This window comes from Rhinolophus ferrumequinum, chromosome 4 (genome assembly GCF_004115265.2).
Source record: "Rhinolophus ferrumequinum isolate MPI-CBG mRhiFer1 chromosome 4, mRhiFer1_v1.p, whole genome shotgun sequence".
Lineage (NCBI taxonomy): Eukaryota > Metazoa > Chordata > Mammalia > Chiroptera > Rhinolophidae > Rhinolophus > Rhinolophus ferrumequinum.
The window spans coordinates 94133942-94157919 of record NC_046287.1 but is presented as its reverse complement, the minus strand read 5'-3'; the positions used below and the strand labels follow the sequence as shown (position 1 = coordinate 94157919).

The 23978-nt window shown below is 32.3% G+C and overlaps 1 protein-coding gene across 1 annotated transcript in view; it reads left to right on the top strand.

The window, feature by feature from the left end:
* Positions 1–23978, top strand: part of NBEA (neurobeachin) — a 658659-nt gene that overhangs the window by 310712 nt on the left and 323969 nt on the right. The window contains 1 exon segment of the mRNA XM_033103847.1: positions 20554–20618. Coding sequence (XP_032959738.1) covers positions 20554–20618 — 65 coding nt within the window.

Genomic DNA, 23978 nt, shown 5'->3' with positions numbered 1-23978 from the left:
TAGCAGGGCATCCATAACAGTAGTAGACTTCTGATAAAGAAAAATAAGTATAGTTAATGCTGCTATGGAAACTGTTTCACACAGCACTCTCCAAAGCTGAGTTGCCTTCTACAGGCCTTAATGCATCTCTTCAACAATGGAGCTGATCCCTGTACAATTAGCACAGTTCTGTAGGCTGTCTTTGTCTTTGTGCCAGGGTGGAAGGCAAGCCCGAGGAATCTTTTCAGCTGCAGAGTTCTGAGTTGTCTTTTTGTTTTTACAGTTAGCCCTTTGTAAGTATTGATAGCTCTATGTCATTATGATGAGCATTTATTAGTATTAATTAAATAGTCGAAAATCTGAATGTGTAACTACTATCTTGATGCAATTATATATATATATACATATATATATGTATATATATATATATATATATATATATATATTATATATTTCTTTTTATTTTCCCCTACAGTGGGAATTGTAACTAAGATATTATTCACACTGTGATTTAATTCTTGGTTAAAACAAGTTTTCAATGCAAATGGAATTTTCTAGTTTGTTTATTTGCTTAAACTATGCTCTTCTTTTTCCAAATTTAGATAAACCACAGAAGGATAAAATTTTGGTTTTAGAGAATAGGTAGCTAAGAGTTGAAGAAGGAAACGAAAATGTAACATTTCTTGTGGCATTTGTTTTTCTTGCATTTGCTGTAACACATTAAATGCTTTTATTTTTATGCTTTGCATTTGGGAAATTTCATGTTAACTATTATGTATTATTAAGGATATCAGCTTTTCTTTCCTTATTATCTGAGCTCCTGATTAAACTTGCTATTGCCAGTGGTTTATGTGCAAAATATGGTCTAAATTTACATGAGATCATATTGCAAATGTCTGAAGGTACTTGTCAAGGATAATTCAGTTCATATGGACAGCCTTTTAAACTCCAAGGACATGCCATCCAGTCTACCCCCCAGTGGAATTTTTGGTCTCTGTAGAAAACGTATTTTAAGTTTTAAGAAGCTGTTAGCATTATCATTATATTGCATTTATTTTTTTCCCGCAAATACTCAAAATATTTTTTATTGTGTTTTGGGTACTTTTCTTTTCCATTTGGAATTTGTGACACTAAAATAAATATTAATAATTGAATATTCTTCTTTCTTTTCAGTTTGTATTAAAGTTCTACTTAGTACTATCTTTTTAAAAAAAAAATGGTTTTCTGACATTTGGAAGTAAAATGAACTGAAGTAAAAAATTATATTGTTTGACAAAATCAGTGTTTCATTAGTTAAGTACAGTGTTTCCTGTAGAGTTCTTCAGTATATCACAGGCCTAATACTGTCTTCTCTAAACTTGTTTAAAATTTTTACATCAGATGTGGTTCAGGTGCTTTATTCTATATGTGTACCTTATTTTCCCATTACATGATTCTGAGTGTGTTGTGTTCTTTGATGAAGAGCAGATTTAGTTTTCTAGTAAACTTTTTTTTTTTTTTTTAGGTACTAGAATAGTTTCTAATTATTTCCAGATTTTTTTTTTTTTTTTAAGGAAGTCTCCATCAGAGGTACTCCAGGAAAAACTGAGTGATGTTATCCCGTAGGATTTCTTTAAGTTTTCATAAGTAAAGCTTAGCAGATGTCACTTGCATTTTTCTGTGCCTTATCTGTCAATAGAAACGTTTTATAAATTGAGAAACTTTTATGTAAAAAATCATGTCTCTTAGTATTTAATTACTTGGTGACTTGAAGCACTGATTAAGCAAATGTTTGCTTAATAAATCATTTTTTTTTCTCATTAAAAGTCCAAACCTGTATGAGTGACATGAAGTAGAAGTCAGCTTTGCAAGTCTTTTTAGGATCTGTGTATGAAGTTACTAACATGAATTATATTGTGGTTTTGTTTGCCTTTCTTCTTTTCTAAATACTTTATATACTTAAATAAAAAAGGATTTTAGTGACTTCACTGATGTGATCAAGGCCGTAACCCAGGACTTTTAAACACAGCACATACAAAAGAACCACAACTGAAGAACAATCTTCCTTTTCAAATGATTTGGCCTTTGAACATTTAAAGTTTTCATTTTTCTTCAATATGATCCAGGTTACTCAGATGGTGCAAAGCAAAAAGACTACTTTGTCTTCTAACTATAATAAACCTAAGATTGAGATACAAAGACCTAGATAAGATGAATATGGAGGCCTACTGAAAAGTATTCACTCATGAGTACTCCTTGTTAAAAGGATTTTTGGTGAGGATAATATAGAGATTACAAATGTAAGAAAACTAGGGGTAGACTAGATTTTTTTTGTCCTCTTTGGAAACATGAAGTCGTAATTATGAAATATCACATTTAGTTATTTAATTATTTAGTGACTGCTTTTTTTTAGCATTATGAGGGTCACTAAATATTTACTGATACTTTCTTCTATTTGTTAAGGAGTCTAGTGTTCATCTCTGAAACTTGGCCATTATGTAGCTTAATATGAAATCAGTAAAGAATAAAAAATTCTGGCATGATACTTTAAATTGACTAGATTCAAATACTACTTATGTATGGTTCAGAAAATTGATCCTATGAACCAGGAATAAGATTTTGCAGAAGGCTTTACTGAGATGGATTGAAGATAGACTGCTTGAAGCTACCGTGTTTCCCCGAAAATAGGACCTAGCCAGACCATCGGCTGTAATGCGTCTTTTGGAGCAAAAATTGATATAAGACCCGGTCTTATTTTAATATAATGTAAGACCGGGGCTTATATATTATAATATACGACCGGGTATAATATAATATAATATAATATAATATAATATAATATAATATAATATAATACCAGGTCTTATATTAATTTTTGCTCCAAAAGACGCATTAGAGCTAGGTCTTATTTTCGAGGAAACACGGTAATACATAAGCATTAGCAGTGAAGGAAGGACATGCAGGCTTAGGAACCAGTCTGAGCAAAGATCCGGAGAGAAATAAACCTGTTAGGTGCTCAGACCACTGACCAGCCTCATTGGGAGCACATTAGAAATTAACTAGCCAGGCTATATTTATTTGGATTTGTTTGGTTATGTAGGGGAAATGCCCATTTCCAGGCAATAAATGAAACAATACTTTCCTCCAGGGTATTTTTTAATATAAAATATTGTAGTGTATTATTAGTAGAACACAATTGATGTGGATAAGAAATTTCTAACTTGTGAATGGTATTGGGTATTTCATGGTTTTTGCCCTTACAGGTTTTGCCTCTGTTTTTAAAAGGAATTACAGCTACTGTTTCATTCCTGAGTATTTAACAAATTCCTGCCTTATTCTCTGGACGCTGCCTGACCCCAACTCTCATCTGTGATATAACATCATATGAAAGTTAAAGGAGCAATTTTGGCATTTAAAAAATTTGGAGTTGCTATGATTATATCATCTTTCTTGCCATAAAGTGTGTAATGTGTCCTAAATATAAATAAAAGTTGAGCAGGAGATTGAAAATCTGGTGATGCTTAAAGATTATTGTCAACTTGGGTCATAATAAAGATTTTAAATTATTAGAAAATTTGGAGAAAATTACATAGTAAAAAGGTAGACATTTGAAGAAAAAAGATATAAATATAAATATTCAGAAAAAGTCTATTTGTTGTACCTTGGGGAGAATGCCTACTGAACAAATGCAACAGGAGGTCATACTCAGCTATGTTATCTACCCAATAATTTATAGCATCCCTGTATAAAATTTAATCAAAGATTTAAAAGGCATATAGTTCAAATTACTTTTCATCATTTATATGAGGAGTTTTATTGTTGTTTTTTTCTGATTCCATAATGTTTCTTTTTTAAGATTTTTATTAAAATATAGTTAACATACAATATTATACTAGTTTCAGGTGTATGCCATAAGTATTAGTCATTCAACATTTGTATACCAAAACAAGTGATCAGCATGTAAAGTCCAGCAACCATCTGACACTGTACCACACTATCACAATATTATTGACTATATTTCCTATGCTTACATCCCCATGACTTATTTGTTTTATACCTGGAAACTTGAACCTCTTATTCTCCTCCACCCTTTTAATTTTTCAACTACAGTTGATATTCAATATTATTTTATATTTGTTTGTACAGCATATTGGTGGGACATTTATGTAATAATTTATGCAGTGATCCCTCTGACTAGTCTAGTACCCACCTGGCATTATACATAGTTATTGCCATATTATTGACTATATTCTCTATGCTGTACTTTGTACCCCCATGACTATTTCGTAACTACCAATGTATACTTCTGAATCTCTTCACATTTTTCACCCAGCCCCCCAACCCCTCTCCCCTCTGGCAACTATCAGTTTGTTCTCTGTATCTATGAGTCTGTTTCTTTTGTTCATTTATTTCTTTAGATACCACATATAAGGGAGATCGTATGGTATTTGTCTTTCTCAGTCTGACTTATTTCAGACAATTGGATAAAGAAATTGTGGTACATGTATACAATGGAATAATACTCGGCCATAAAGAAGAATGAAATCTTACCATTGGATCTAGAAGGTATTATGCTAAGTGAAATAAGTCAGACTGAGAGAGCATTTTGAATTATAGAACATTTATTTAAAACTGTCCAAAAGAAAAGACTACTTAAGGATGACACAAAGCCTTAAGTCTTCCAAGGTCACTTTATTTCGATTATGCAATAAATTTACACGGTAACAAAGTTGCCAATGATATCTTCTGTTTTGCTCATTACTATCTCATCTACACCCAGCACAGTGTCCAGCACATAGTATAGATACTTATTAATTACTTATTGATTCAATTCAGGAGTAAAAGGAAAACACAGTTCCCACTATGATTTGATGAATTTATTTTTATTATATAAAATATACAAACATAGAATATGCCATTTTAACCAGTTTAAGTGTACAGTTTAGTGATATTAATTACATTCACAGTGTTGTATAACCATCACCATTATTTATTTCCAAAATTTTTCAACACCACAAACAAAAACTCTACCCACTAAGCAGTAATTCCCTCTCCCCAAGACTCTGGTACCTCTAATTCACTTTTTATCTCTATGATTTGCTTATTCTCAATATTTTACATAAGTGGAATCATACAATGTTTATCTTTTGTGTATCAAAAATTAACATAATGTTTTCAAAGTTAATCCATGTTGTAACATGTATCAGAACTTCATTTCTTTTTATGGTTGAATGATATTCCATTTTATGTAAAGTACTGCATTTTATTTATCCATTAATCTTCTAATGGACACTTGATTTGCTTTCCACTTTCTGACTATTGTAAATAATGCTGCTGTTAACATTGGCCTACAAGTATCTCTGAGTCTCTATTTTCAGTTCATTGAGGCATATAACTAGAAGTGGAATTGCTGAGTCACGTGGTAACTCTATGTTGAACCTTTCAAGGAATTGCCAGATTTCCACAATGGTTGCACCATTTTACATTTTGATGAGGAATGAACATGTGTTCCAATTTCTCCATATCCTCTCCAACACTTATTTTCTCTCTCTTTTTTTTTTTTATTTGTTGCTACATACGTTTTTTTCATTTTAGCTATCCTAGTACATGTAAAGTGATATCTTGTGGTTTTGATTTGCATTTCCCTAACAACTAATGATGCATCTTTTCATGCACTTATTGGCCATTTGTAAATCCTCTTTAGAGAAATGTCTATTTAAGCCTTTCCCATTTTTTTATTTGGGATTTTTATTGTTGAGTTGTAGGTGTTCTTTATTTATTCTGGGTAGTAAATCCTCATTAAGTATGTGATAATGCTGAGATCGTCTCCCATTCTGTGGGTTATTTTCATTCTCTTGATAGTGTCCTTTCATGCACAAAAGTTTTTAATTTAATGATGTCCAATTTATGCTGTTATTGTTTGCTGTTCTTTTGGTATCCTATTTATTAACTATTATTTATGGCTAAATCCAAGATGGTGGAGGTTTTCCCCTGTTTTTTTCCCAATAGTTTTATGGTATTCCTAAATTTTGATATTTGATCCATGTTGCGTTAATTTTTATATATGGTGTTAGATAGGGATTCAACTTTGTTTCCTTGCATGTAGACATCCAGTTTTCCCATCACCTTTGGTCAAAGAGACTATTCTTTCTACATTGAATGGTCTTACTACCCTTGTTGAAAATCAGCTGAGAATAGATGTCCAATATGATTTCTAATGCAAAAGTAGTTCCTGTATATTAAAAGAAAAACAACTTTTAAATATTACAGGTGAAATAAAATTTTGCCTAACCTCATATTTTCAGTATTTATGAGTAATACAATTAATCACTTAATGTGTATTTGTTCAAACTATATTTCTACACATAAATACAAAATCATTTTTCTTGTTATTGGTATAAGCAAAAATTGCTGTTGTAACAACAATCGTTTATAAATTGTTGCTTTTTCCGATTGATACTCTACAGCTGTGCTGTCCAGTGAAAATGCAATGTGAGCCACATAAAATTTAAATTTTTCTAATAACCACCTATAAAAGGGTAAAAAAGAAACAAGGTGAGATTAATTTTAAAATATATTTTATTTGACCTAAGTATAATGTCAATATGTAATCAGTTTAAAAGCTAATTCATGAGATGTTTTATGTCCCGTTTTTTACTAAGTCTTTCTAATCAGGTAAATATTTTATACTTAGAACGCATATCAGTTCACTAGCCAAATTTCCAGTGCTTGTAATAGTCACGTGTGTCTAATAATTGCTATATTGGTCAGCACAGCTCTTCTCTCCATATATGAATATGTGTTGTTTTTCTTTTAATGTTAACGTAGTCCAAAGTAGAACAAGCAGTTCCAGAAGCTCAGAATATTGTACACCTTCAAGCAAAGATCAGCTAATTGCATGTCAAAGATTTCTGCACTGGGTTAAAAAGGATGACATCTAAGTTTCTTACAGTATTAGCATTGTTACATACCTATTGCTTCATGATTATTCATGAATTAATATGGAATATTTAATATAACTATACATATTTCTACTTTATGCCAATTAAGCCCGACAGGGTCTTAGCATTCAATATTTAGTACTGGAAGTTCCTTTTGTTCTTTAGTAGTAACATAGATAAGTGGCATAGAGTAATTTGTTATTTTGCCAAGGCATGAATTGAGATCATGTGTGCTGCAAGTTTGGTATATGGGAGTGAATAAGCCAAGCCAAGTGAATAAGCCAAGCAGATAACAAAGCATCAGCAGCTCAGTGCAGCCTGGGTGTTCCCATATATTTTTTTAAATTTATTTTTCAATTATAGTTCACATACAATACTATATTACTTTTAGATGTACAACATAGTGATTAGACATATTACCTTACAAAGTAATCACCCCGAAATGTCTAGTACCTATCAGGTACCATACATAAACAGTAAATTAGTTGATGAAAGGGATTATGTCTCACATTTTTTCTCCTCTTGATTCCTGGTTATAATATGACATAATATAATTGATCATTAAATTTTTGTGTGATTATATATAATATTAATTTTGGAAAATTAAAAGAAATACAAAGAATCAAGTAAAAATAGGTTATAACATTATAACTAGAGATAATTACTATTACCATTTGGTGTGTTTCCTGCCAATTCTTTTTTTTTTTTAATTAAAGTTTATTGGGATGACAATTGTTAGTAAAGTTACATAGATTTCAGGTGTACAATTCTGTATAAATCCCATCATCTATAAATCCCATTGTGTGTTCACCACCCAGAGTCAGTTCTCCCATCACCATATATTTGATCCCCTTTACCCTCATCTGTCATCCCCCTCCTCCCTTACCCTCTGGTAAAGTACTTTTTCTTTATGCATATTTAGAAATAATTTTTAAAATAGTTGAGAGTGTACTTTCTATATAATTGTGTAATCTAGTTTTTCCTGTTACACTGAATTATAATTACTTCTCTCTATGTTTAAATGGTAAATATTGATAACTCTTAAAAAGCTTAAATTTTAATTTTTAAAGCTTAAGCTGTTTATTAGTTTGACTTAAACAGTCATACCTGTTCATTGTAAAAAAAATAAACTTTGACAGATACATAAAGATAAGGAATGAAAAGTAAAGAGCCTTCCTCCCCTCATCTGGTCATTTCCTCACTTCTTATAACAGCCCTTTATAATTTATTTTCTAATTACAGTGGACATACAATATTATATTAATTTCAGGTATACAACATAATGATTAGACATTTCTATAACTTACGAAGTGATCCCTCTGATAACTGTAGTACCCACCTGTCAGCGTATATAGTTATTACGATATTATTGACTATATTTCTTATATAGTAATTTATATGTATGTGACTATTTTTATAATTGTCAATTTGTACCTCTTAATCCCTGTCACGTTTTTCATCCATCCCCCCCAAATCTTCCTCCATCTGGCAACCATCAATTTGTTCTGAATATCGGTGAATTTGTTTCTGTTTTGTTTTGTTTTATTTTTTTAGATTCCCCGTATAAATGAAATTGTATGATATTTCTCTTTCTCTGTCTGACTTATTTCCCTTAGCATAATACCCATAGGTATTATGCTATCCTTCCATGTTGTCTCATAGGAAGACATATTAACTTTTCAAATTAGTGTTTTAGATTTCTTTAGATAAATACCCAGAAGTGGAATCACTGGGTCTATGGTAGTTCTATTTTTAATTTTTTTGAGGATCCTCCAAACCATTTTACATAGTGGCTGCATCAGTTTACATTCTCACCAACAGTGTTACGAGGGTTCCCTTTTCTCCATATCCTCTCCAACACTTGTTGTTTGTTAATTTATTGATGATAGACATTCTGAGAGGTGTGAGGTGATACCTCATCGTGGTTTTACAGTGGTCTTTTGCTGTGGGATAGAGTATGAGCCTAGGTGGTAGTCACAAAATAGAAGTATGTACAAAGATCTTGGAATATAGATCTTGAGAAACATTAAATGTCTATTTTATCTTTAGTTTGTTTATGAACATGTTTTGAGAATAGCTTCATAATACCCAGCACTTTTATATAGTTGAATACAGGCTAGAGCTCTTGATGCTAATGGTATAATATCCTTTATATTTATATTTTATTGTATTTTTTTTCAGTAATAATATTTGAGGACAACTCTACTGATATACCTATTCCTAACTCTAGAATAATATGACATTCAAACACTGTCATAAAAAGAGTGGGAGTAGCAGTACAATATAACTTAAGTCAAAATAGTAATACATTGGTTATGACACAGACATGTAGTAAGCTCTTAAGAAATGTATTCTGTTGAACAAATGTAAATTACATTTTTCATGATAAATCATAGAAATTAGACAGTCATTATTTCACTGATTATACACCACTATAGGACTAGGATTTTGTATTGTTAAGCTGTGAAAGTTCTTGTTCTATCAAAATTTAATTTCCAGAACTGAAGATCTTCAAAACCACATTATTATTAAATCTTAAAGTGCATACTTCAATAAAACAAACACTCACTTTTTATAAATGTTCCATATATTAATTTTTATTAAGTTTATTAGGATGACATTGGTTAGTAAAATTATATAGGTTCCAAGTGTACAATTCTGTAATACATCATCTATGTATTGAATTATGTGCTCACCACCCAGAGTCAGTTCTTCTTCCGTCACCATATATTTGACTCCTTTTTCCCTTTTCTACCACCTCCCTGCACCCTTATCCTCTGGTAACCACTAAACTGTTGTCTGTGTCTATGAGTTTTTGTTTCTTTGTCTTGTTTCTTTGTTGCTTTCAGTTTTACATCCCACATATGAGTGAAGTCATGTGGTTCTTGACTTTTTCTGTTGGACTTATTTCAGTGAGCATATAATCTCAAGATCCATCTGTGTTGTCGCAAATGGCAGTATTTCATCTTTTCTTATGGTTCAGTAATATTCCACTGTATATATGTACTACATTTTCTTTGTGCAATCATCTGTCGAATGAAACTGGTTGTTTCCATGTGTTGGCCACCATGAATAATGCGTCAGTGAACATAGGGGTACATATATCTTTACAGGTAAATGTTTTCAGAAGGACTGCTGGGTCATGTGGTGATTTTATTTATTTTTATTTTTTAATTTAAATTTAATTTTTTTTGATCTTGAAAATTTATTTTAAAAACAATAGTCTAGATTTTGTTATTTTACTACTCAAATAAACCTTAAAACTTGAGACATTTCTTCTAGTTTCTTATTTAATAAAGTTAGCATTTCTTGATTTTTTTTTTTCTGTTCATTTCTAGTAACACATTTTGTCAAGAAAGAAGAGGTATCCTCAGCTACTGAACTTAGCATATAAATATGCTTTTATGTTTTATATATTCATAGATATAAAAAATTTTTATATAGTATTATCTTATATAATCTAGATTATTTTTCATTATAAATACAAACACATGCATGTATATTATATTTATTTTTCTCAAGAGTATTGTAATAAAAAGTTGTGTTAAATTTGTTTACATAATTTAGTAATCTAATAAGATCCTAGAAAACCTCCTTATGTTTATCTTTATATGATACACCAATTTTTATTTTAGTAATCAGTAGCCATATTTTCAAATTGCCTAATGGTTTCTCTATGGTCGGTCTTCATATATATCAATAATCTCTTTGAATTGATCATTGATTAGTCATTTCTTACACTGAGTTTTTCCTACCATGTTTTTAGTAAGATATTCATGAAAATGAAAGAAAAGATACTTTGAATACTTGCATGTGGTGTTTTCTTAGCTTATTTTTGCATACATTGAAAACATAATCATCTTTCTACATGTTTTTACTTCATTCCTTTTACTTATTCACTTTTCTAACTTATTGCACAGAATTTATGAGCATGCCAATTATGAGCATTCATTGTGAAAAATTTGGGGTAGCATACATACTTTTCTTTAGTGGCGGTTAATGATAAGTAGACATGAAACATATAGGAAGTAAAAAATCAATTCTGGAGTTCCAAAAAGCTTAAGATCTCAATTTAACCTTCCATTTTTACCCTGACATATTTTCCATATTTTGAAAGATTTTGAGATGGATTGAGTCTCTAAGGACATTAAATTGGTTTCTTCATTTTATACAAAGCAAAAGGGAATGAGAAATGTACATTGAGCTGACATAGGGGAGGAAAAACTGGTGGGAAAAATATATATATATGTCCTTGGTCTGAGATTTCTATTCGATCATCTAACTACCATAAAGTGATTGTGAAGAGAACATAGGGATTTCATTGTCATACTTCTGGAACCTATTTGTCTTCAAAGTGTTTAGTTTCAAAGGATCCTTAACTTGATATCCAATTCACTGAAAATGTCCTTCAGCTTTAGGAAATTTTATGCATCCATGTAGAAGAGTTAGAAATTTTTGACAAAACTGTCTGCAGGCATTCAAACTCAGTTTAGTATGTTTCCCCATGAAGTTGAAAATTTAATGCCTATGTTTAATTTAACACCTTTTCTTATTGCTGTTCATTTTCTTTAGTACTGGAGTGAGTTTGTGTGTTTTCTAAAATGGCAGAAAGAAGACTCTGCAATGATTTATAGATAAGATTTTAAAATATACTTTTGTTCATGTCATTGCCAAGAGATTATCATTGTTGAATTGACAATAAATTATTTTTACCCCTTGTATACATTCTCATGTATGCATTTCTGTTGTTTTGGGTAATTTCTCATAAGTCTGTATGTATGAGAGAATTGTTAGAAAGCTAGGACAGTGATTAAAGTGTTATATCCCATTTGTTACCTCCCATACCAGAAATCACAACAGATATTCAGTCTTCCTCTGTGCTATGTACTTTTCTTCTCACAAAGTTTTGCTTATCTCCCTTTTCAAAATTTTCCCTAATTATTTTTTTGAAACTTAGAATCAGTTGCATAATAATGTGCGTTTAAGAAACACTTGTTGAAATGCAGAAACAAATGTGTATCAGTGTAAAAGAATATAATCATTGCCTCACAATTCATTACTCACATTTTTAACACATTTATTATATAAGCTAACACTTCCTGTGTCACAAAATATCATTTATGTCAATGAATTGCAATGTCAGAGCTTCAGAGGATCTTAGGAATGGCCTTATTTTGGAGATGTGAATACTTTAATAATTATGATATAAATTATGATGTAATTATGATGCAATAGTATACAATTTTACAAACAGAAGAAAGTTTAAATAATTCACTTTATGACAACTAGGCACTTTGAGGTCTGTATGAGTACAGTCTTGTTAAGAGAGAGAAATGACCTAAGTCAGTGGTTCTCAACGCTGCCTACACAACAAAATCATCTGGGAAGCTTTAAAATAATAATCATTCCTGGGCTCTATTCTTAGACATTTTTTTGATATGATTGGTACTTTTTAACCACTCCCCTGATGATTCTTTTGTTCTGCCAAAATTGAGAACCACAGATCTAAGTGATACCATAGATTTGGGAGAATTAAATCAGTTCGACAATGAAAATACATTGAGTGCATACACTATGCCAGTACATACAACTTGCTACTTACTAGTTAAATAAACCAATATTTTTTTATTCATTTTTAGGAGTTTATGTTTTAGTGGAAAGATATATGTGTAAGTAGATCACTATAAAACATAAATAAATTTCAGAGGCAATGTATTCTGATTAATAAAAATACAAAATATTAAATGTTGAGGTAGTGATCTAGATTAATTCCATTTCAAAAGTTTTAAAAGTATTTCATTGACACACTTAAAATTTATCACTCTGCAAGTATAAACTCTTATTACATACAATATTGCCCATTTCCATAGCAATAAGGCCTAAAAATTCATCTATAACTTGGAATAACTGAGGGAGAATTGCATTTGTTACACTTTTCCTGTAGGATACTTTTTCCTTCACATTCCATTTTTTCCTTTACACGTATGCATTTTTGTTTACTACTCAATTCTGTGTACCATGTTTTACCAAGGATGTAAGGAGATTAAACTGTTCCTCTAAAGGTGCCCCCCAAAGTGAATATTTGTACTAATTTTCACAACTGTTATTCAGTAATCATAAAACAAGCTTTAACAACCACATTCAAGCATGACATTTTCTAAGGGGAAAATACACTATTTTGTGAGGAATATTTTGTCCTCCCTTTTTCTCTTTCTCAATTTAGTTTTTTTTTTTCTTTTTTTAAGTAATTGAAAGAAACTTGTGTTTTCCTCGTTGCCATAGGGGATTCATTTGTTTAAAATGCACCAAAACAATGAGAGACTAAAATAAAATAGTCTCAAGCTAAATCCCAGAAAACAGCTGATGAAACTTATGTTTAAAATTTCTAGTTTTAGTGCTGCTTGTGTGGCGTAAGTCGTCATCTCTCCAATTCCTCTACTGAAGCAGTACCCTGGGGATACCATGGATAGCAGTAGGGAGGAGATGAAGAGCTGCCACAAAGTGTATCCCACAAAACCCAGAAGCAGAAGCATTCTGTGCGCTTAGGTTTTAAATTCATATTTTACTGTATTATGCTTATAATTTTGAATTAAATTACTTGACTTTCTTTTGTTTCCTCTCAGACACTAGGGAGATGAATATATATATCCAGGGACTTATTATATATCTCCTGCCTGGAACTTTTATATCTCATACCACAATTTGAAAAACAAAAACTTCAAATCTTCATTCTTAATGAAAGACAACGGGTAACATTTTTGTGACCTTACACATTATTAGCGTGGTTAATGCAGTTAACAAAGATGGCCTTGATAAATTGAAATTATGCAAATTGATTATTATAGTTTATGAGGAATTTTGAAAACCTTCAAAAATGGAATTATACTCTAACATTAGGTGGTATCCACTTTGGCCCTTACTTAGGTCAAGGCCTGAAAAAACAGCCTTGTACTTCTAGCCGTATCATGTTAATGCATAACTCAGTAGGCTTCTGCAGCAGAGAAGAAAATATTCATGTTTGGCAAGCAAATAACTAATAGAACCAAGAAAAAAAGATACTGGAGAATATAATATTTCTTAAATGTTTTACATAAGGATTTTTTTCTGTGTTTTCCATCCAAAGTCACTGAACTTCTATAATTAAAGTCTTGTTGCCTTAATGCTGTAGTATAGTCACTATGAAATTATATCATTTATTTCTTCTGGTCCTGCAGTTACCACAGATGAATAAAATATGGCTCTTCCATTAAAGATACAGTACTTAAAATCTAATCGTATAACGTACACATAAAACAGAGAGTAAACTGAGATTGTAGAGACATACGGAAAATGTTATTAAGCAAGTTAGCATTAAACTCTTATGTTGGAACATTGGTATCTCAGCTTATATTGTTTTAAAATCCCGTATCAAATAAGTATTTGCTATTTATTTAAGACTGAGGACAGAGGATCAAGACAGTCAGTGGTGGCAGAAGAGAAAGATAGATAGAGCCCAAGTTTCTTGTAAGAGTTTCAAAGAGAACAGAAAATACCTTCTCTGTTGATGGGTAGATAGACAGACCGATCCTTTCTTCTTTCATGTCTTCACAGCACAGGAACCCAGTTATACTGTGCTTCTACAGAGGAGAAACTCTAGTTACTTATGAACATCCTTAACAAGAACATTTTAGAAGTTTTTAATACTTGTTAGAGCCTCTGATAATAACAGATGGGGAATTGCATGTGAATTGCAGCTTACCCAGTAAATCACTAATTGATAATACTTATTGAATATTACTTATGTGGCTCGATTATAGCAGGTGCTAAAAATTAAAATTATGATAGAATTGAAAACCACATTTCTCTTCACTTCTAAAACACCAAGACAAATAAGACCCAAGAAGTTTTCACTCTTCTTGAAAAGAATTTTACAGTAAAGTTTACAGTCATAAGTCAGAGTCCCTTCGTGAGTACTAATGGCAACTATTTTATATATGAACTTCAAAAAGTTTATGTACACTTATTTTTACTCTTTTCTCTGAAGAAACTACTTCCCTCATTCCTTTCCACAACACCCCATTTTCTAATGCCTTCTTCAAGATCTTCCTATCACCATCTCTCTCTGGTAATGAATGTTTCTCTGTCCCTCTCTTTCGCTATAGTCTACAGCCATATTTAAACTCTTCATCATAAAAGCTATGAAACTGTCTTTCAACTTCCTATTGTATTTTTCCTTAGCTTTTACTGCAAAAATGTTTGAAAGCGTAGACTCCAGTCCCACTTTCTCTTCCTCAGTTCCCTTTCATTCATCAACCCAGGGCAATTATGCTTTCATCCACCAAATCCTAGGACCTCTCCTGTGTCCTCATCATACTGACCCTCTGTCATGTGGAGAAATTGACAATATAATAATGTACAAACAAATATAATGATAGGTTTTTAATGCCTATATTTAAAAATATCTGAAAAAGAGAAAATAAAATGAGAAAGTGACATATTCCCACCATTACAAAAGGATTCACAATAATTCTCTTGGGGAAGAAGACTTCAGCCTCTCATGTGAACTCTTTTCTGGGGCTGGGGGGACCTTTGAGAAAAGAGACTGTAATTTTAGTCCTTCTAAGGTGGAATTGAACTCAAATACAAAGCCTGTCAATAGCATTGCTACTGAACAAATAGAAGAATTATATTGCCTGCTTATTCACAGAGAATTCTGGAGGAAAAAAACATAAATACATTGCAATGATAACTTTTCATTTATAATTGTTTAATATGTCTTCCATATTTAAAACCTCTCTGTAATCTAATAAAATTAGCTAGGTTTTTTAAGTCTGCATGTACAAGTCTTACCTGATTTCTTCACAAACTCTTGTCTTGCATTTACAACAATTTTGTAAATCTAGCACTGTTATAAAAGAAAAAGTTGATTTTTAAAGGAATTTAAAAGTTTGTGTACAAAACAAAACAAAAATCAGACCCCTGCTTACCACTTTCCACTCTTAACATAGCTGTTTCCTATGTTATTAACCAGAATTTCTAAATAACATAGTTGTACCAATGTTCTTAATTTTCCTTTTTTTTATTTGACTTTATTATAGCCCTTCATTCTTATAACACTGCCACTACCCCCTACAAAAAAAAAATAACAGAAGTGGACCTGAAACTGAGCTCTAAGTTATTCTGTCCTAACCATAAAGCTTTGGGTACTTCATTGCAAAAGGATTTCCATCTAACTAGTAATCCAACTAGAGATCAACCGAAAAAAAGAAAGGGTCAGGGGAAGGGAATCCCTAATTTTCTCAGCATTTGCCCACTATTGTTATATTACAATTTTCGAATGCCTCAATATTGTTTGTAAATATCATTTGTACGTGAACTATCCACCATTTTATTCTTTAAACGACTCTTTTTTCCTGAAATTAATTGCCTCTTTGCTCTTTGTTTTTTCAGCTACGTTTTCTATATGCCTGTCATGAAAATTTCCCCAAACTTTCCAATAGCACTAAAAGCCTACTCTAAATATAATGCACATCAGGTGTTCTCTGAAACCCTGCTTGACAAGACAATAGTCTTGGTACTTCCATTTACCATTATCTGAAGCATCCCCATTGGCTCCCTCCTGTGCCAGATCCACTGTTTCTTCAGTCTGTGTATTCCTCTATTCTGATTTCTTCCCTTGAGTAATGTTTGGAGTTGTTCACACATACTTGGTTCTTTCCTGCCTCTTGAGCACTTGGTGGGTTTGCACTCCCTTGCTCCAGTGAGCTGAGACTTGGTTATGTGACGTGACTTTCTCTGACCTATGAAATGTGAGAAGTTACCTCTGGGCGGAAGCTACAGGAACCAGTGATGCTTAAACCCAGCGAGGGTGACGATAAAGAGCAGGAAACACAGGCAATGGACATGGGACTTGAGGAAGAAATAACCTTTACTTTTTAAGCCCGAGATTTGGGCACTGTCCCAACATAATCTTACTCTCCTGTTTAGTATACTCCCTCAAGACCAACATTAGGTTCTTAAAAGAAGCAGGTGAAAATAATGTTTATGTATGTGTGAAAATATAACTCTTCTATTGTCATATTTTTTGATAGTTTGGCTGGATATCGTGTTTGACTATTACGTTCCTCAATATTTTTTCCTACTTTCCAGTTTTGATATTGAGAAGTCCAGTGTCGTTCTGATTCTTGATTCTTGATATAAACTTTTTTTCCCCCTGTTAGTCTTTTCCTGGTGTTGTAAAAATTTTTGATGGTGTGTCTTTCTGGGGATTTTGTGTCATATATTTAATTCCTAGGGGAAATTTTGAATTTCTTAGATGATTAGATGATATCTGCTTGTCCACGTTCCGTGTTCCCTCTTTCTACAATTCATGCTCAATGGATGTTGGCATTTCAACAGAAGATTCTCCAATTTCCTTATTTCTTTATCTTTTTTGTTGCATCTCATTATCTTTTCTATTTTTTGAGAGATATTTTCAGCTTTGTTTTTTTAAGCCTTCTGTGTTTTGTTTGTTTGTAATATCTTCACATATCAAATATGTATGTAAACTATCACGGTGTTATTTTTCTTGTTGCTCCACTCTCTGTCATTTTTCAGGTTTTATTTTTTGTTACATTTTTCTTATTGTTATTCCAGGTCTCCCTTTTCTACTCTTTTCTTGGTCTATGTCTTTCATGTCAGGTTTCCAGCAGGACTCTAGGTAATGACTTCAAAGATAGTATTAGTAGCTCAGACACCAGTTCATCTGCCAGCTCTAGCACCAGCTCTAGCACCTGTAGAGCTAGAGCCAGCTCAGGCACTAGCTCCTAGGTGGGTTTTATAGCTAGATCCAGCACCAGCTCTCATACTAGCGTTGGTACTAGGGCACCACCTTCAGCATGGGGTCTTGAGCTATAGCCAGTCCAGCTCCATAACTTGCCTCCCCTTCCCTAGGAATGGCATCTTTTTTGTTTGTTTTTTAGTTTTGTTTTATGTTTAATATTCTTTGTGGTTTACTATATTTTAATTTTACAATTCACATACAAGATAATTTAACATCTTAAATCATTAAAAAATAAAATGATGTTAGTGATTAAAAGGTCCTATATCTTTTTTTTATTCTGAGCCAACATATACACTAAATTATTTTCTTTTGAATAATACTATAGTATTTTGCTTCTCTTCTTAAATTTTGGTAGGCCTTTTCTTGTCCCTTTCAACTGTTTCTTTTTCTAATCTTAAAAATGTGAGCGGCTCCCAAGAATCAGTCTTTTGATTTTCTTCCTGTTTATTCTTCTTTGGACACTTGCCTAATTTTGTGTCTTAATCAATATTTCTATGTAAATAATTCCAAAGTCTGCATTCCTTTTCAATATGCCATCCTCAGTCTAAATCCAACAAATATAAACTGAAGGCAACCTTATGATTTTTCCCCAAATGGTTACCCTTCAGTATCTTCCTACTAATATTACATTCTCCGTGTCATCCATATTAAAAAGTTAATAACCTTATTTGACTCAACTCTTCTACTTTAGCCGTTAAATCCAATTTCTCTTCCATTTCTGGCATCTCTTCTTTTTCTCTTAATTTTCATTACCCGATTCGATATACTAGTTTAAGTCCCTATTGTCTCTCTTCTGAACAAACATAAAAAACAATCTCCTACTATTTCCTCATGCTCAAAATGGCAAGTTACTCTTCTAAAACAGTAATTTATTGAATGAAGTCTTGCAGTCATACACTTTCATTGGCTTTTTCATCCTTTAAGCTCTAACATCCTTAGCTTGGCTCAGACTTAATTCTACTGTTCTTCTATCAAAGATTGCAAGTGAGCACCTCGTGGGCTGAAGGCACCTCACAGATATTTTTTGTATGATCTGAACAGTTTTTAAAATATTTTACTCTGTGATCTTTTAAACACAATATAATTTGGGGTGTGTATGTAATACCTGAATATATACATTGCAAAAAATCTTCTTAAAAATCCTATTCATATTAGAATTTTATACTGACAAAGAGCCTCGGTGTACAAACAGCATCATAAAGAAAATCATGTATAAGAAATTGTCTGTAAGAATATATTCTTCAGCATTACATTGTTCTTGTTACGGAAGAATAAGGTTTTCTTTAAGCTAATATCACAATATGTCAAATATTCCTGATAAATCGGCACATTTTGTGGAATATTGGTTTGCAGGAAATATAAAATATATAATGGTAATATGCAAAATATCTGAGGATGGTAGTATTACGTTGGTGCAAAAGTAATAGCGATTTTTACAATTATTTTTAACCTTTTAAACCGCAATTACTTTTACACCAACCTAATCATTTTTGCCAAAGTGAAGGAAACAACTGCTCTATAATTGTTTTTAACAGAAATGATTTGAAAGTTTTAATAATCTCCGTAAAATTCAGTAGCAATCTTGTCATTTTGATGAATTTTAGTTAAAAGTTGTGGTAACTCAAACACAATGGCTTTGCTAAAAATTGAGTCATTTAGGCCTTTTTAAGAGCATTACTGGCCCCAGGTTACCACATCTCTTTTCCCAAGTTGTTGATTCTCTCTCCTGGAGAAATGTGGATCCATGATATGTTCTTCTAGAATTCTTCACAAATTTACTTGGAGCAGAGAATATTTACATACCAAACACTTACATTTGAGGACCACATTTATTCCCAGCCTGTGTGCAAAGCTTTAAAGTAGAATGTGATCAGGAGTAGAAGGAAGGGTTGGCGTAGAGGCTGTGCTTTTTGTGAAGCTGAATTCACAGGCAGGGAACTGACCACCTCTGTGTGGCCACCACTTTAATAGTAAAATCATGGAGGAAAAAAATTTAGGTGATGACCTGAGTGATCAATAAGAATTTTTTATAAAAGTGTATTAGGAACGTATTTATAGAACTACTGAAAAGGATGTAATTTTTAATCCAAAAAAATTTACCAGCTATATTTTAAAAAGACCAAAAAAATTGACATCACTAGGATAGACCAATAACCAAAAAATTGTTTAAAGCATATTCTAAATATGTCATAGGAAGAATATAAAATAAGCAATATACTTTTCTAATCCAAAATACTATCTAACAATCACTTATATTCATAAGGATGAAACTGGAACTGCCGGATTCACAAATATATTCTAATCTAAATCAGCAAAGAAAGATTACATTTGGATATAGTTTTAATATTAAGTGTTCTTTTTTTTACAAATTTCCAAGTAATTTAGTATTAAAATACATTTTTCTACGTGCTTTTCAATCATTTGACTGCATATATAACTCCAATATTTCATTTCCAAGTCAATCTAAATATGTTGATTATATTTCTAATTTTCATTTTACAATCTCAGTGAAAATTTTCTACATCAGGGACTAAAATTTTCTATCCCAAATGTTTCCCATCCTTGAATTACTACTAGTCATTTGGTCTCTTGGAAGGAAGGGAGCTTTTTGCTGAGAACCCTCTGTACCTGTGATCTCACCTTCTATCTCAGTCAGCGTCAAGATGGAAATTGGAAATTCAAAAGCACCATTTAAACTGAGTTATACAGTAATATTTGTTAACAGTAGTTTTTAAAAGATTTAAAAGTAGCATCACGTGGAAGTTATTAATAGCATCAGTATGATCCTGAACCAGATGTTACTTTCGTTTGCATGCTCCTTTTTCTGACACTTTGTTTGGTTTCTCCTTTTAGGAATGGCAAAATTCTATTCAGAAGAATGCAGGACTTGCATTTATTGAACTCATCAATGAAGGAAGGTAATTAATTTTACAGTTTTCAGACAACTAGTCTGTACATTTTATTCCGCTGGGCAACTGCTCTTTCCTACCATCTGTTCCAAAAATGTGTAAGAAAATATATTTGAATTAAATAATTTATCGCACAGGTATGGAAACTTTAAAGGAACAAAGTTTAAAATGTCAAACATATTTTTTTTTGGGGGGGATGCATGTATGAAATAAAGAGATAAACTTTAGAAGGCTTTTGCGAGATTCGAGCCACATCTTCCTGAGTAGTAAAGTTGTTTTACACAGATCAAGTGAACCCAATCTGCAGCCCCATCTGCCACCCCATCTGTTTCAGAACCATGCTCCGTGTGCACTCCCTCTGCCTATCTCGGCTCATGTAAAATACTTTTCCCTGAACATGTCATGCTATCTGGTATCCAGCTGAAAATGTGAGGGATATTAAATATAGGAAGTATCACAATCTGGTTAGGAATTTATATATACCATTGGTAAAATGATGCTTGAAGTTATTATGTTTGAGCCCATCATTGTATTTTTCACTTTATTATAAACAGTTGTTCACTATGATTTTCCAATACTTTATTGGCAGTGGATACATTAAGACAGATGTAACTGTCATCATTTTGACACATGCAGCTTCCATCAGCCAAAGACCTGCATCCTTTACAACTTGAGTTTCTTCTATATTATAATAATGACTAAATAGTTGACATCTATTGTTTATATTTGAAACGAGATTTAATTAAATTGATAAGAAAATAATGCTCACTATATATAAAACTTACGTTTATCAAGGGAGGAGTCATGAAAGAATATTTTACAACATATTCCTTGAAAATTAGTTTATATAGGTATAGAAATACCTTTTAATAAAATAGCTTAAATACAGGTTAGTAGTATTGTTTTTTGTCCATCAATGTATTATATTCTGAGAAACAGCTTCTGTTCTTATAACAATTCATCTTACTGTATATTTCTCATTTAGATGGTCCATGATTGAATTATTTTTAGTCATAATAATATAACTATAAAAATTAAATTTTGTGTTCTCTGCCAAGCAAAAGGTGCAGGAAAATACCACTGTTATTTCATAACAAATAATTTTCCATAATAATATGTTCTAGTTTTTGTAATACTTTATTATTGTAAGAATTGATAATAATTATTATCAATCTTCAGGTCATGAAAAATAGAAGTTTTGCCCAGGCTACTCATAGTCATATCAGTTAAAGAAATCTCTCAATTCACATACATGCTAATTTTGCAAATTTGTTTCAACTGTGAAGTAATAAACAAAAATGATCTTATCATCAGTAAGTTTCTGAACTTAACAGAATTGAACCTCCAACACTTGAAATTATAGTTACTGTCTTAAAAAGGGAGAAGGGTGGAAATGTTGCGAATATCAGAGGTTTTTAGCTTTTGATACTGCTTTATTGTTCAATGGTAGAGTATTTTGTATTGTTTTAGGAAAGGGGTTAGAATTATGGAAAGAGTTATAATTTTGTTTAAATTTAAATCCATGAAAACCTCCAAAATGTTCACCATGTTCCTTGCGCCATTCTAGATTTGTGTTTCTAGTTTTACTACCAAGTTTCCTCCAATAAAGATGGTTTGGGAACAAAAATTGAAATATGACTAGCTATAACTATATAGGAACGGATCACGTATACATTAGTAGAGCAAATGCCTGTTTAGCACCTGCTACATTCCAACCACTGTGATAGAAGCTGGGAATAGAGAAGTGAATAAGACAAATATTAGACTGGCCCATAAAATAATACAAGGGTGCTGTGATACAGGTGGTATAGGTATTAATGTAAGCATAAGGCAAGGCACTTAACCTAGTCTGGAGGGGTGCATTTTCTGGGTGGTGGGGTTATAATGGTTTTCAAAAAGTGTATCCAAGCAAAGCAAATACAATAGAGCAAAAATAGTCCTTTCAACAAATGGTACTGGGACAACGACATACACATGTGAACAATAAATCTAGACACAGGCCTTATACCTTCACAAAACAAAATAGCTAAAAGTGGATCACAGACCTAAATGTAAAATGCAAAACTATCAAACTCCTAGAAGGTAACATTGGAGAAAATCTAGATGACCTTGGCTTTGGTGACGACCGTCTACATACAGTACCAAAGGCATGATGCATAAAAGAAAGATTTGCTAAGCTGAACTTCATTAAAATTAAAAAATTCTGCTTTATGAAAGACAGTGTCAAGAGAATGAGAAGACAAACGGTGGACTGTAAGAAAGTATTTGCAAAAGACACATCTGAGAAAGGACTTATTTAAAATACACAAAAACTCTTAAAGCTCAACAATAAAAAAACAAACAACCTGGTTAAAAATATGTCCAAAGACCTTAACAGACACCTCACCAAAGAAGATACACAGATAGAAAAAGCATAGGAAAAGATGCTCCACATCATATGGCGTCAGGGAAATGCAAATGAAAACGAGATACCCTACACACCTATCAGAATGGCCCAAATCCAGAACACTGACAACACTAAATGCTGATGAGGATGTGGAGCAACAGGAACGCTCATCCATCGCTGGTGGGAGCACAAAATGGTACAGCCAGTTTGAAAGATAGGTTTGTGGTTTCTTACAAAACTAAACATATTCTTGCCATACAATACAGCAATTGCATTCCTGTCTACCCAAAGGAGTTGAACACTTATGTCCAGATAAAAACCTGCACATAGATGTTTATAGCCACTTTATTCATGATTGCCAAAACTTGGACACATCCAGGATGTACTTCAGTGGGTGAATGGATAAATAAACACCCATTCATTCATGTGATATATCCAGAAAATGGAATATTTATTATTTAATGCTAAAAAGAAATGAGCTATCAAGCCATAAAAAGACATGGAGGAACCTTAACTGCACATTACTAAATGAAAGAAGCCAATCTGAAAAGGCTTCCTATTCTGTGATTTCAAAAATATGACATGCTGGGAAAGGGAAAACAATGGAGATAGTAAATAGATCAGTGCTTGCCAGGGTGTGAGGGGAGGGGAGGGATGCATAGGCAGAGCACAGAATTTTAGAGCTGTGACTCTGCTCTGCATGAGACTATGGTAGTGGATACATGTTATTATGTATGTGTCCATGTATTTGTTTGCACTTGGTGACACTGAATTTGTAGCGTCTGTGCAATGTCCAGATGGAATCGTTGACTAGGCATCCTGTAATTTGGGTCTCTAGCTCTCCAAATGATACAGCTACAATGGAAACTTAGTTTTAGAAGTTATCTGCTTATGTGGTAAGTGGTAGGTAAGGATACGGGTGTGATGCTGGTGGGGGGGCGGGGGTGTCGAGGGAGCGCAGAACCTGGGACCACACTTGTGAC